This window comes from Daucus carota, chromosome 9 (assembly GCF_001625215.2).
Source record: "Daucus carota subsp. sativus chromosome 9, DH1 v3.0, whole genome shotgun sequence".
Lineage (NCBI taxonomy): Eukaryota > Viridiplantae > Streptophyta > Magnoliopsida > Apiales > Apiaceae > Daucus > Daucus carota.
The window spans coordinates 1,523,576-1,537,849 of record NC_030389.2 but is presented as its reverse complement, the minus strand read 5'-3'; the positions used below and the strand labels follow the sequence as shown (position 1 = coordinate 1,537,849).

Genomic DNA, 14,274 nt, shown 5'->3' with positions numbered 1-14,274 from the left:
AGCTCGAGGCACTAAAACAGCAGCATTAGACTTTCTCATCCAGTCAGATATAGAAACCAACACAGGGGGAGAACCATAAAATGGTTTGAGTAGAGAAACATGAAAAATCCTGTAAATCTGAGTATCTGCAGCTTTATGTTGTTTTACCAATAACATTTTCAATCCGGAAAGGACTGATATTTCCTTGCTAGCTTCTGACTTGGCCTTTTCTGAATAGAATTATGTCTATATGGCTGTAACTTGAGCCGCACCCAATCATTCACTTTAAAGGTTCTATCACCCCTATGTTAATCAGCCTGAGATTTCATTCTTTGTTGAACTCGAAGTGATTGAAATTTCAATACTAAAATCATCTCCTCCCTTTTCTGCAAACTTCTGTCTACTACAATATTATCAGCTTCTCTAGACATATATGGTAGGTGCAAATAATGTTGTTGGTTATAGACAACTTCATAGGGGCTTAAGCCAATAACAGTTTAAAAACTAGTATTATACCACCATTCTGCTAATGGTAACCAAGTACTCCAATCTTTGCCCTGATCAGTGCACATACATTTTGGATATGTCTCAAGTAACAACCTCTGTATGTCCATCAGTAGCTGGATGATAAGCAGATGACATTAAAAAACTGAGTACCATGAACCATAAACTGGTGCTTCCAAAAATCACTCAAGAATACCGCATCTTTATCATTCACTATGCTTTTAGGCTACCCATGTAGCTTGAAAATATTATCTAAATACACCCGAGCTACCTGCAGAGCTGTAAAAGGATGAGATAGTACTAGAAAATGGCCATACTTGCTCAATCTATCTACAACAACCAAAATGAACTCTCTATCATTAGACTTGGGTAATCCAGTGATGAAATCCCTTCGGTATAGGTAAAGGTTGTAGTAATCCTGGGAATTCAGCAGTGTTATACTTAGCAGCTTGACAAATTTCACAATCTTTTTAAACAACTTGGCATCTTTAGATAAGCCCTTTCAATTAATATAGATTTGATCCTTTTTATAGTAGCTTCTCTTCCAGAGTTACCACCCCCAGACTGTAATGCCATTTGAGTATTTCCTTAGTTGAAAATCAGGACCATTGAGAATCTTGTTTTTCTTTTTATTCAATTTGTCCCTTAAACAGTAATCCTCCCGATAAGCTTGATTTTGTTGTAAGGTGGTTAGTAGAGTTGTTAAGTGAACATCAAGAGCATAACTTTCAGCAATCAAGGCTACAATGTCAGATGACACTACAGAAATAGTCAAGTATAATACCTCAACATGGTAAATCCTTGATAAAGCATCTGCAACTATATTCTCCTTTCCTTGTTTATATTGAATTTCATAATCAAAGCCTAACAATTCTGACAACCAAAATTGCGGGAAAGAAGTAGAGATTTTCTATTGTAGTAGTCATTTGAGACTCTTTTGGCTAGTCTTAATAATAAAGTGACCGCCAATAAGGTACTGCTCCCGTTTTTGTTAAAGCAAGTTGATCAAGCCTACCTTGAGTACCTTGAGGTATCGGCAACAAGGGAGGTCTAGTATTAGCTAACATGGGATTTGGTTGTAGAGATTTACTAGTGACAAGAGAGAAAGAGATTTAGAGATGAGAGAGAGAGAGAGATTTGAGAGATGAGAGATGGAATTAAGTTTATTCATTTCATAACCTTTCACAACAATTCTGTCTATATCTATACACTGATTTCATAACAGAAAAACAGAATTTCCCGCCTAAAGTTAAAACTATTCCCATAACAAAATTTCCAGAATCACTCTCCAGATTTGCTCTTGCCTTTCCGGTTATGTGGTCCGCTGCAATTTCTGCGAGATACGTGGGAATCAACTGTCCATTAATGCATTTCAGTATAGCTACGCACTGGAGCGGTGTTCTACAAATTTGATTGAATATGTTATCTACGAAACCCAAGTACATACTACTCAAGCATAGCTATGCTCCAGACTTGCTCTTACAGAAGCTTGTTTTATAGCAACTGCTTGCTACTCAACTGACAATCTGAAATACATGAAGTTAGCTAGAAACGACAGGTGTGGACTTCTTCTGAGATCAATCTGCTGTAATCACGAAGTCTATTTACACTTGTTCTCATTCTCTGCTGTCAAATTACTGTGGTATACATGGTTTAGCAACTTGTTCCACAGCCTTAATATCATTAACAATGCCTCGGCATCTTGAGACACCACAAGAACAAGCAAGTTGTTCATCAACTGACGAGAATCTACAAAATAATTAGATAAATTGTTAGGCACAGACGAAAGATACAAAGAAGAGCGTAGTGAAAAACCTGTAATTAATTGTGAGCTCCTCCCATTGATTTAAATCTCTTTTGGCATATATGATTACGTGCTGATCACCATTAACGGTAATGATTCTGGAGTAACAGTTTGGCTGCAAGAATTGGAGAAAAGTTATCAGTTTGCGAACCTAGACCTAAGGAGAATCACATGTGTCCAGAGGATGTTTAAGATTTTCTATGCAGTTACTTATATTGAACTCAATTTTTTGATTAACTACTTTAGTCAAAAAAACTCAATTAGATATATTTTAATCCCCCACTTTCTAGAGAATTTTCGCACACAAAGCAGTGGAAATTAAAACATACTTCACATGAGTGATTGATCAAACGTGCTATATTTCCTGCCTTTGTGGCATCAATAACACGATCATCATCAATCTTGAACATGCAAGTGCCAGCACCCTGAAAGTAGAAAGTTCAGTTAAGAAGCTTCAGATATAAAAGTAACCTCTATGTTCCATTTATAAGAAGAAGCCAGTGTTTAACATTTGCATGGACAAACACATGGCTTGTTGCATATACTTTGACAACTCCGACATTCATTCACTTGTGCAAATTTTCACACCATAAAAAACCTATGTAGACTATGAACCATGACAAAAGGCAGTTTGGCCTTGAGTAAAGCAAAAAACCAGATCAGTGATAAGCTGCGGGTTTATCAGAGACATGAGCTGAGGAATGTAATATTTGTACCAGTAGATGATAGAATGCCATTTTTTACGAGTAGATGATAGAATGCCATTTTACGAGTAGGAATGTCAACAAATTTACGTATAATGTAGATGAAGATGACTTTATGCAGGCATAAGAGCAAGTATGTGTAATTGGTTAAATCAGTTATAATGGAACTCACCACAAGCGAATCATATGTTAAGTGCTCTCTTCTGTCAGCTACATTAACTCTAACAACTTCACCAGTATACTCAATTACCTGCAACAAAATAATTAATATAATCTTAATCTAATAGTCTCAATGAAATGCAGTTAGGTCCTCGCAATTGATGGTACCATGTCTCCAGCTCTGTGCGGCTGCTTAGCAAATATTCCATATCCATGTATTCCAGATTTTCCTGTCCAGAAAAAGAAAATTGATCCTATATAACTGTATACTTGTTTGTCAAATCTGTCGTACATCAAAGAGTACTTTGTAAACCTATTGCTAAGCATAACGCAACTATTCATGATATCACTTGGCAAAATAAAAATAAAAATTATAATGTCACGGTTAAGCATTCTCCCAGAAGAAGTGATTCATAGAACGTAAACAGATCTGATGAGACTCCATAATCAGAAAGAACTAGGTAAATGATATATAAATAAGAACTATACTACACTAATAAATTAGTCAGGATACCATATGAAGAATATAAACTATACTACCCATCACTTATAACTAAGAACAACTATAACTAAGAACAACTAAAAATAAAATTATGAATAAGAACTAGAAAGGCATCCAACAAAAAAAAAACAGATATGAAAATTGGTAAAATATAAACTAAGACAATATTTACCCTTATTCAAGCTTTTATAACAAGCAAAGATATTTCTTACACTGATGGTAGATAATATATACGTTTGGCTAAACTTATTTTTCAAAAATAAGGGATTATTTCTGGAGAAAAGCACATGTAACTCTACTTTTTTCTGAAATAAGCCCTTATTTTCTTGCTAAATAACGAATATAAAACACCTCCTCAACATTTATATCTAAAAATATTATAAAAATATACATTTATTTAAAAAAATAAGCCCTTAAATTTTCAAAAAAACCTCTCCCAAGCAGGTATATATATTTCAGACGCTAAGAGATAAAACTGCTTACCAAATGTCAATCTCCTTCTGAAAGTTTCCTTCATGTGGCTGTATTTCTCAACCATGGAAGAAATATTACTGGAAATATTACACTGAGAAGAAACCACTTTACTTAAAAATTCATGTTGGCGGATACCACCAACTAAGTACGGCACGTTCTCCAAATATAAGTGCTTCAAAGATGCAGGCTCATGGGATTGAGGTTGTTTTCTGCCTATTCGGCCCAGATAGTTATAAGGCTCTACATAAGTCAAAGAGCTATATTTATAATAACGAAAATCACAATCATTAATTACTACATTAAGCATACAGGATGAAATACATGGCCGTAACGTAAGTCCCAATTGAAAGTAAAAGTCTGGAATATAACAACTATGAAAGAACATAATTATGCTAAAACAATTTACTACCTCCGTTTCACATTACATGTCCTGTTTTGACTTTTGTCAGGTCAAATTGACTATATTTTGACTAAAATTTACATATATTATGTAATTGAAATTTAAAAGAAATATATGCATAATTCACTTTCGAATGTATTTTTCATATTCTCAGAATTATATAAAAGTAATTTGTGAAATTCAGTCAAAGTTGGGTCCATCTGACCAAAAACAAAGTCAAAATCAAACATGTACTTTGAAACAAAGGGAGTAACTCTTTGTAACATGTAGAATAAACCATTAATTTTTTTTTAAAAAAAAATCTAGTAATAACCGCTGACGTTCATAAAAAGTTCCAGCTGAAACACAAACCAGTTCTAGCACAGCCAGATGGATTGGGTGAAGGAATATAGTCCGGTCGTTGACAGGTTCCCATGCTCTCTTGAACCACAATACACTTATCAGATGGTCGCCTATGCCTCTTGCAATAGGATCGCAAGCGAATGCACTGGTCTTTCTCATCCTCCTTCTCAGAACAGAGACGTAATCCGTCTTCTTCATAAAACTAAGTTGATATAGAACAGTAATATACAAAAATAAGATTTCATCGGTTGATTCGGAACAAACAAAACTAAAATGATACAAGGAAACATAACATTCATCCGTGGACGAAACAAATCACAGTGAATATGATTCACGATCTGTTGCATCCAAGCACTTTGATTCCAAGTTTATCAAGATATCAAAACGAAGACAATCACCTCAAGGAAATATCCAGCAGCCCGTGCACAAAGGGGATGATATGCTACATAACAGCTGCTGTTCGAACACTGTAATTAAGAATAGCAAATTAGTATGGAATCATGGAATTTCACAATAGCAAAATGGAATTATATATCATAAGCAACATTAGGTGTAGTATTGTAGTACTTATAACTTGCCTGAATACAAGCTCCATGAGAAACCCCACAAATGCTACATAATAGCTTCCACCGAATCTACATGAACGCGGGATGGATTCTCAAGATTAATGCTTAGATATGTGAACAATAAAATACATGACACAGAGCATTTTTAAACTAATCCTCATCATGTTTTAAACTAATCCTCATCATGTATCTTGCTCAAGGGACCTCGATTTTTAAAGGAGCGGTTCCTAAAAATGCTTATGAAAATTTAGAGAAAATATAGACATGGATGTGCAAAGAGGAGAACGGAAGGTCTAATTAAAATAATCAACTAAAGTTTTAGAACTATATGAATTAATACATAGATATCTACCTTGTTGATTCTGTTCAAACCATCAATGGGTTCCATTTTCCTGACATCTAGTAAGCATGTTTCTGCAGAATGCTGAATTGTCAACAGAAGTGCAAAAATGATTGCTGTACTGTATACAAACCTAAAACACTAAAGAGAAAACCTGGTATGCTAATGGCACATGCAAGATGAGCCCAGCGCCCATCTGTTGTAGGCTTCATAGCTCCTCCTTTAAAATAAGTCGATTAATAAATTCAGACAGACATGCTTTTACCTAAACTGCAACATATTGTAACAAATAAATTTCAAACCTTTCGAATGTTAATACCTGCAAGTGGACAAAGGCAGCAGGGTGGAGGAGACTCAGGAGCCCCGACACGACAAAGGTTGCAATACCAAAGTGTCCCATCAGCAGGTTCCAGCTCTCCATAGCAACTAGTATGAACCTAATCATGTAATAGTACTAATGAAACCAATTGGAATAACGACAAAACATTATACAGATACTAATCAAAGCTGATTATATTAAGACAATTAACTCTGGAATAAAGCAGAAGGGAAGACATAATTGTAAACGATATCTCTGGGTTCACAAAAAGAGTCACGCAGTAAATGCAGATCACTTACCATCATCCTGCAATTATCGCACTGCAGAAAAGGACTAATGTCATACTCCTGTAAAAAGGAGAGATATTTATTAAATAAAATAAAGCAAGCAAAAGTAAATTAAAAAAAAAAGGAAGAAAAGATCAAACTAAAATAGAAAAGTAGGCATAGTTGTTAAATGCACAAACAATGAAACATAATAATACAGAATTGTTTAACATATTTATACACTGTCTGGTCTTTTACATATAAAACAGGAGAACTCAGGGCCTGATCAGGCTTTGGGCTTAATTGCACTTTTCACAACTATGAACATAGCATAATCCAGTGTATGTCTCCGTAAGAAGGCAATGTATGAGCATAAATTTTCTATAGATATACTTGCTTACAGTCTCAGTTCTCGGTATATGTACAGGTTATACCTCATCAGTATAGCAGACATTGCATTTGTCAAGGTCTTTCCATGTAATATGAATACGTCTGTAACCAATTGCAGGGTCTCGACACCTTCTGGAAGTCAACTTAGAGGAATCCAAGGGACTTCCGCAAGTTGAAGAAAGCTGTTGATACAATGTACAATCAATTTAACTATGCGAGGCACAAAATATCTGGCAAACATGTAAAATTGCTTTAAAACAATCATCAATTAATTAAGACAATTGAACAGAATTTTCATCATAAATGAACACGGCCGGCTTTATAAATTGAAACTAAAAAATGATAACGATAATATAATTATGAATTCATGTAAAATGAACAACTGCACACGTCATTTAAGCCCCGCGAGGTATTAGAGGACTGAAAGACACTGTACATTGACATTGCAAAAGAGACCATACAGGCCTGATTAGTCTTCAGCCTCATCACTTAATTTGAGAATTGGCAGTATTTTGTAGATAGTTCAACATATCTAAATTTATTATATGACTAAGATATTATATATAACAAGATCCTGTGATACCCGTATAAGTTCCTTTATTTTAGGATGAGAAAATCCAAACATCGCAGGACCAGATCTAACAATTTTGTTATCTTCTCCGAAGGCTTTCAAAGCATCATGACCATGCAACTTCCTTATTTTTCTATAAAGTTTATCCCAGCAGGAAGATGAAGTTGGTCCCTCGAACTGCCAAAGAAAACAAGCACATATAACACCATCTTCGTACAGATTTTTAAGTGCAATTGGGTTGCATATTATTATATCAGTTAGTACATTTTGAGATGCATTCACATGTATCTTCTTGTTTGTTCTCCACTACTCTCTGTTCAAATTATTTCTTTTATTAAACTTGTATCCCATTGTAGGTTATTTTAGCAAGAATTAATTTGTTTCTGAGCAAATGAGGTGTTGCTTGGTAAAGTGATCAAGAATTTCAAATGTGTTCATAGAAGTTGCACCATCTTATATGTTCTAGGGTTATTAGCATCGACAAGTGAATATTTTTTTGCATGACGTTGGTATATGTTTCTTTGCACCATTTTATGAATTCGGACCAATTAATGCTTATAAACTTTAACTGTAGTTTAGAGTTATACAAACCAGGAAAATAATATTGATATGGAAATATGTCAATGAAGAAGGAAATTTTAAAAAAAATGATGCAGGACAGAAAGGAAAAACAATAAAGGATAGGTGAAATTAACTGCAGAATATTCACGATCTAAGGTGATTTAACCGCCCTAAGGTGATTCAACCGCCAAAGAACCACTGCCTCCAAGACTTCAGAATAGAAGAAATTGCATGGATCCAACTCAAAATGATAGAAACAATCTCAATTTAATATCAATCAATCAAAGTTTTTTATAATAAAATATTACATCTCTTTATACAAGAGTAACTCCCTAAACTTAGCCATCGGCTAAAATCTTAAAAATAATGGAACCAATCCTTTTCTTATTTCCAGTTATAATCCAGAATATTCATCATTAACCATATATATAGAGATAATACAATTAAACCTTTCAATGATTTACAACCAAATCTATTCCAAAATAATAACATATAATAAATAGAAACAATATTTGAATTTCTCATTCCACGTCAATGAAATACCTACTACAACACAAGTAAAATATACCATTAGTTTGTGTATAATAAATGAAATTTATTGTACAAGTACATATTTCTTTTTAAGAGTTTGGAACATTTTAGGCTAATAAGTTGTAATAGTGCTATCACAAATATGTCAATGAAGGAAGAATTTCAAGACTAAACACCATAAATAACTACCTGCTACAACACAAGTAATATATATCATTAGTTGTGGACACTGTATACTCTACAAAAACACAAGGATGAAGTTTGCCGAAATGAAATAAGTAACTATAGATGCATATGTTAAAAACATATAAACACTGTAGCTAAAATGTGATTGCGAAGCAGACTACTGTACGAAAGGAACGTGTCAGGAAAAAGGGAGAATTGGTGTAATAATTTGTATCACATAAAGATGGTAGAAGTGTTGAACTAATACTGGATGTGGAAATAAGTAGCATTTAAATAGAAGATACCTGCTCTCCTTTCTCAGATGTAACTCGAAATAGAGGTTTGTTCAATGTATTACCATCTCTCAGCACTTCCATCGTATATGAGATGCATTTTTTTGGATCTGAAAATCCTCAATTGAAAAGGAGGGGAAAAAAATAATCTTAATGAGTACAATGGAATTGAACTTAAGAACTTGAAACATACAGAGACACTTGGGGATATACCTGATATCGAAGGAAGCTTTCTCACCGCAGTATATCCCTCTGGACAAATATATTTACGATCATACAATAACTCTGAATCTTTGACAATCTTTCCTGTTACAATATGAAGTATGCATGAGGGGGGAAATCTTCTATAAACAAAGAAAATCCATACTTCAAGTACTTGTAATTTTGTCACAACTCTCAAAGCAGTCACAATGCATTGAGCTAACTCAAAAAGATATCAAGAAAGGCACATAACAATAGCTTTTGTGAGCAATGCAAAACATAGAAAACAAATAAATTCTGATGTATAATGATTCTGATGACATCAATTCACAGGCAAGATAATTACCCAGGCTTATTATTTGCAAACCCCCAATATCAAATGGGCAACTTCTAAAAATTACGTTCTTTGGAATCTCTTCATCTCTTGTACAATCTTCCTCTCCACTTGCACTTTCAAAGTTAGCCGCATTACTACTTTGTAGGGATAGCATCCTACTCGGAAGCTTCTCGGTGCTAAGATACCTGATCAAGTGAAAGTGTAAGTTATTTGTAGCAAATTTTAATATATGTCCACAAACATGGATAAATATAAAAAATTCAGGCACTGATTTTAATTAAGATCAACAACCCTTGTCACCTTCTCTCCGGATTGGTGCATACTCTCATTGTCTAATCTACGATTGAATATACTATAAAGATGTAATACTCCATATAAAGTAGAGGAAAAATGATTGGCAAAGTTTTAAAAAAGAAGCATTTGACGGTCTTAAGCTAGTGATGCAATCAACTGAAAAACCTAAATTAAAATTTTAACTGAGATATTTTACAGAGTTTTCACTGTAAAATTTCCCAGCCTCTGGAAAAGTGTCAGATCACGACAGGGAGAGTAATCACTTGTTAATTGTTTAAGGGAGACTAATTGACTTCAGTTGGCACTGGATATATGAACACAAGTTGAGGCAATATAAATAAATGAGAAAGATACGGCTATAAGCATGTTCTGAGATACATTTACCAGTCCACTCAGAGGTGGTAGTTCCATTATTCAAAGTATTGATCATAAATGCGACTTCATAGATATGTTCTCGCATGTTACTATAATAGTTATATCTCCTTTAAATTATGAAAAAATAAGTGAAAGATTCTCACGTCTTTGCTTCTATCAAGCTTCTAAGGAAATCTGATGTCTTGCTCTTTCGATGTAATTCAGATAGAAGTCCTTTGATAAACGAGGTAACTTGTTTCTTGCTAAGCCTGAATAAAACAAGACAAAGGGACTCAGTACTAAATAATTTATACAGAATCAGGTTACACACATACACGGGTGATAAATTGCTTACCTAGCGAAATCATGGGTACCAAAGAATTGAACCAGAACTGACCGCTCTCCAGAAATTTTGTTCAATATCTTTAAATTACTGCAAGCAGATTCATCCAAAACAATTGCTGGCCACATAGGATGCCCTGCATTAACAGATACTTTTGAATTGTATACACAAAATGAAACTGATAGAAATCATCAAGAAAAGGTAAGTACAAACAATTACATTGCAAGTTAACTATACAGGCCAGGTATAAACAAAAATCGTTATCATTTCATAATTAGTTGACAAACATCAGGACAACCACCCCTGGAACTGTGTATGCCTGAGCACCTTGATATTCTATGAACAATATAACTAATACAGAAGTTAAGAGGAACTAGATTGACCGTAAAGGGGACCCTAATAAGGAACTTGCATGTTTAAATAAATGCTCAATTTGTTTCTTTCTTTATATATAAAACTATAAAACTAAATCAGGAACCTAACTGGTCAGGTGCTATACTAGTTCAAGGAAATAAAAGAATACTAACTAAAACTCACTACAAGGTAGGCAAAACAAAATATATGAAAAATCTAATATCTTTTGTTTGTTAATGGTAACAAATGGGCATTGCACTAGGGCTAAATTATTCTCTTCAACGCACAATGCACGGAGAATTTTATCAAACACCAAATATATATGTGTGTGTGTGTCTATATATATATATATAGTTTGGCATCAAAATACAGTATGTGTGTTTAACCAAAATATATGAGTTCGAAACCGCATAAACAAATCCAGTTTGGTTCAGTACATGCAAAGAGCTTTAAAAATATTCATTTGCTAACTAATAAACAAATTATAGAATTATAAACTATAATTTAATTGAAGAGGTACTTTTATCTTTGTATATAAAAATATTAATACCAAATTTCTGAAGAGGTTAAACTATGTTTAAGAAAATTCAGATGAAGCCGATTTTTTCCTCTAAAATTCATTTTTTTCAAGCAAGTTAAATATAAAATACATAATAATTTCTGTTATTCAGGTAAAACAAACAATTTTTAGAACTTCACTTATTTTACCGACCGCATTTATTTTGGTAATGGCAATACAATTTCATCTAATAGGGGATTCCTTATACACAAGACAATCAAGGATTGGTATCCAAATACCCAAATGCTCACCCCCTAGATACATTATACATACAAAAAAGCAGCAGATAATCATAGTTACGCCTACCAGTAACCTTTGCCCATATCATATCCCCAGGGATAGGATCAACGCGAGAACAGTGATTGAGCGAGGCAGCCAAAGAAACCATGTTGTCAATATCATGGCTATCAACATCTGGATGTTGAACACAACATAACTTACGTTGTTGTATCTCTTCGGGAGAAACATAAAACAAGATTCTCTCAAATGACAGACAAAGGTGTTCTTCAACACCATCGTTGTATTTTACCTACATTTTGACAAATCAAGATGCAAATTAGGATACCTTTCAGTAATTTTTAACAGCTATGATGTATGTGCACTGATAGAAGAGGCATTACATGATATCTTTCAGTGGATAGATTGTAACCAAGAATGCGGCCACAGTACCAGTCATCATCCAACGGCCAATAAACCTGTACCACCAATCTTCGAAGTAAGCAACAAGCGCCATACAAATGATCCGAGAATAAACATCGGTTTTTCTTTTTGCAGAAAAATTCCATTTTTTAAATTTTCTTGTACTTCTGAAGAAAAGAAAATTTCTTTCATTTCCTTTCTCCAATTTTAGGGAATATAACTTTTTCTTTGCAATTAATCAGAAGATTTTCCGAATTTTGAAATTTTATATGACATTCAAGAACATTTTTTTTCATGGCTTTATCAAAAACAAAAAAAAATAAAATGTTTTCATGGTAATTTTAATAATGGCAGTCAAAAGAAAGAAAACAATTATTTCATATAACTGTTTTTTAAAAAGTATTCTGCCAGGAGTATATTTGTCAAAATTAATATAATTTTCTGCAAACTAAATTGTGCCTAGTACTTGCTAAAATACTTGCCTTGCATTCTAAACCGATGAATCTATCTGGCTCGCCGTCAATAGTTAACCTGTTTTACAGAAGTATAAATTTGATAAGCTTTATCATTATATAAAACACACATAAACAGGAGCCCAAAGAATTAGATAATTCATAACACAGATATGTATGTGTATAAAATCTCGACATATTCCCAATGTATGACATAACTTCAGAAAGAACCAACCTAACAAGTAAATACATAGAAAACCATACCAGCTCCATTGTTTTGATATTACATCTCCTACATCTTTCTTGTCAATATTCCTTTCTGGAATCTTCCGCTTCTTCGAAGCTCCATTAGAATTAACAAGGGGAGCAGTAGCCATGTATTCCTCATGAAGAGGAATGTACTTGACTGAATCTCTGGCCATTCCATGGATATCTTTGACATTGCTCATTCTAGATTATATGGATTGACAGGGTACAGATATACAGATGGAGAAAGTTGGGGTTTTGAGAGAGAGAGATGAGTGAAGAATGAACTGAGGCGGGGGTGGCTTAGAGAATAGAGATTATTGAAAATGGGTATTGCTTCACTAATGTATGACTATATATTCACAAGGTGACAACTTTATGAAGTATATTCATATTATACAATTCCTTATTTTTGCATGAATAAGTATATACAGCTGTAGAGTATGGGAGTTACTGCAATGTAACGTATGCTTTTGAGAATAAATTCAATTCTACGTATTATCTACTAATATATTTGTGGACCTGATAGCGCTTAATATACTTGACTAGAACCAAATAATGTTCCAAAAAGTGTATTTTCTGATTTCAAAAGATACTTTTTAAAGAAAAATTTATTTCCCAATATATTAAAACAAATATAGTATATTCTTTTACTTTTCTGGTCATGAATATGTGCACATATTTTTCTATTATAGACGGTATAGAGAATTTGAATCTAAAATTCTCAGCTAATGCTGGAAAATCTTTTATGTATTTCTACAAATGAATAAATAAATAACTAGAATATCCTTGGGGAATCATCTATATTGACCCTATTTGACAATTAACGGTTAGTTGTTAGCTAGTTTTTAGCGGATTAGCAGTATTAGACAATCCTCTAATTGAAAAAGCTCCTTCAAGTAGTTTTGAGTCCAAACTGCTATTTCAATCCCTTAACTATCAAACACCAATATAGATGATTCAGTGAGTGATTCAGATAGTCAAACCTCTAATGTGGCCCAAAACTTTAATTTTTTCTCGAACCTCTAACTTCCAAAACTGGGCATTATATGACTAAAGTCAAAAGAGGAAAATTTAGTCGCTTAGGCCTTAGTTCCTTGCTCTTGGTACTCCGACGCCTAAATAAAATAGCAAAAGTTTGAAAATGGGTAATTCTAGACAAGTGTATGACTTTACATACACGACGTAACAACTTATGGAATATATTCACAATACTTTTGTTTTGCATGCATAATTATATGCAACCATAGATCTCATCTGGGGGAGTTACTATAGTGCAACATATGCTTCTGGCAATAACTTCAATTTTAAATATAATCTACTAATATATTTATGGACCCGATATTTGACATTCATTTTGTATTATTATTTTATAACAAAATTGACTGTAAATATTTACAAAGTCTAATTACATACATTAAGAATATTCTAGATATATACTCCCTCCGATCCATTTTGCAAGTCATATCACTTTTTCACGTACTTCTTAGAGATTCGATTTGATACTTGGAATATATTTTTTAATTTTCATTTTTATAAATTAAAGTTTAATATGTATATTTTTATTCAGAAAAAATCAAAGAATACTAATTTTAATAATAGAGTGTCTAAGTTTGTGGAATCAC

The 14,274-nt window shown here is 33.4% G+C and overlaps 1 protein-coding gene across 3 annotated transcripts; it reads right to left on the bottom strand.

Moving 5' to 3' along the window:
• Window positions 1-1,633: 1,633 nt before the first annotated feature.
• LOC108201010 (histone-lysine N-methyltransferase ATX2) lies at window positions 1,634-14,209 on the bottom strand. 3 transcript variants are annotated; one of them, XM_064084566.1, is made up of 24 exons: window positions 12,668-14,209; window positions 12,434-12,482; window positions 11,933-12,007; window positions 11,619-11,841; window positions 10,412-10,535; window positions 10,221-10,325; window positions 9,418-9,593; window positions 9,084-9,176; window positions 8,883-8,980; window positions 7,333-7,497; window positions 6,794-6,931; window positions 6,393-6,440; window positions 6,094-6,211; window positions 5,929-5,994; window positions 5,787-5,848; window positions 5,447-5,503; window positions 5,267-5,335; window positions 4,878-5,070; window positions 4,136-4,366; window positions 3,319-3,380; window positions 3,164-3,241; window positions 2,617-2,712; window positions 2,299-2,402; window positions 1,634-2,232 (listed from the first exon to the last, which is right to left on the bottom strand). In XM_064084566.1, exons 1-24 carry the CDS (start codon window positions 12,850-12,852, stop codon window positions 2,118-2,120), a joined length of 2,730 nt encoding a protein of 909 aa, XP_063940636.1. In that variant the 5' UTR covers window positions 12,853-14,209; the 3' UTR covers window positions 1,634-2,117. The 3 variants fall into 3 exon arrangements, with proteins under 3 accessions (XP_063940636.1, XP_063940637.1, XP_063940638.1); XM_064084567.1 differs by having other exon boundaries at window positions 6,393-6,413; XM_064084568.1 differs by lacking the exon at window positions 7,333-7,497.
• Between the last annotated feature and the right edge of the window lie 65 nt (window positions 14,210-14,274).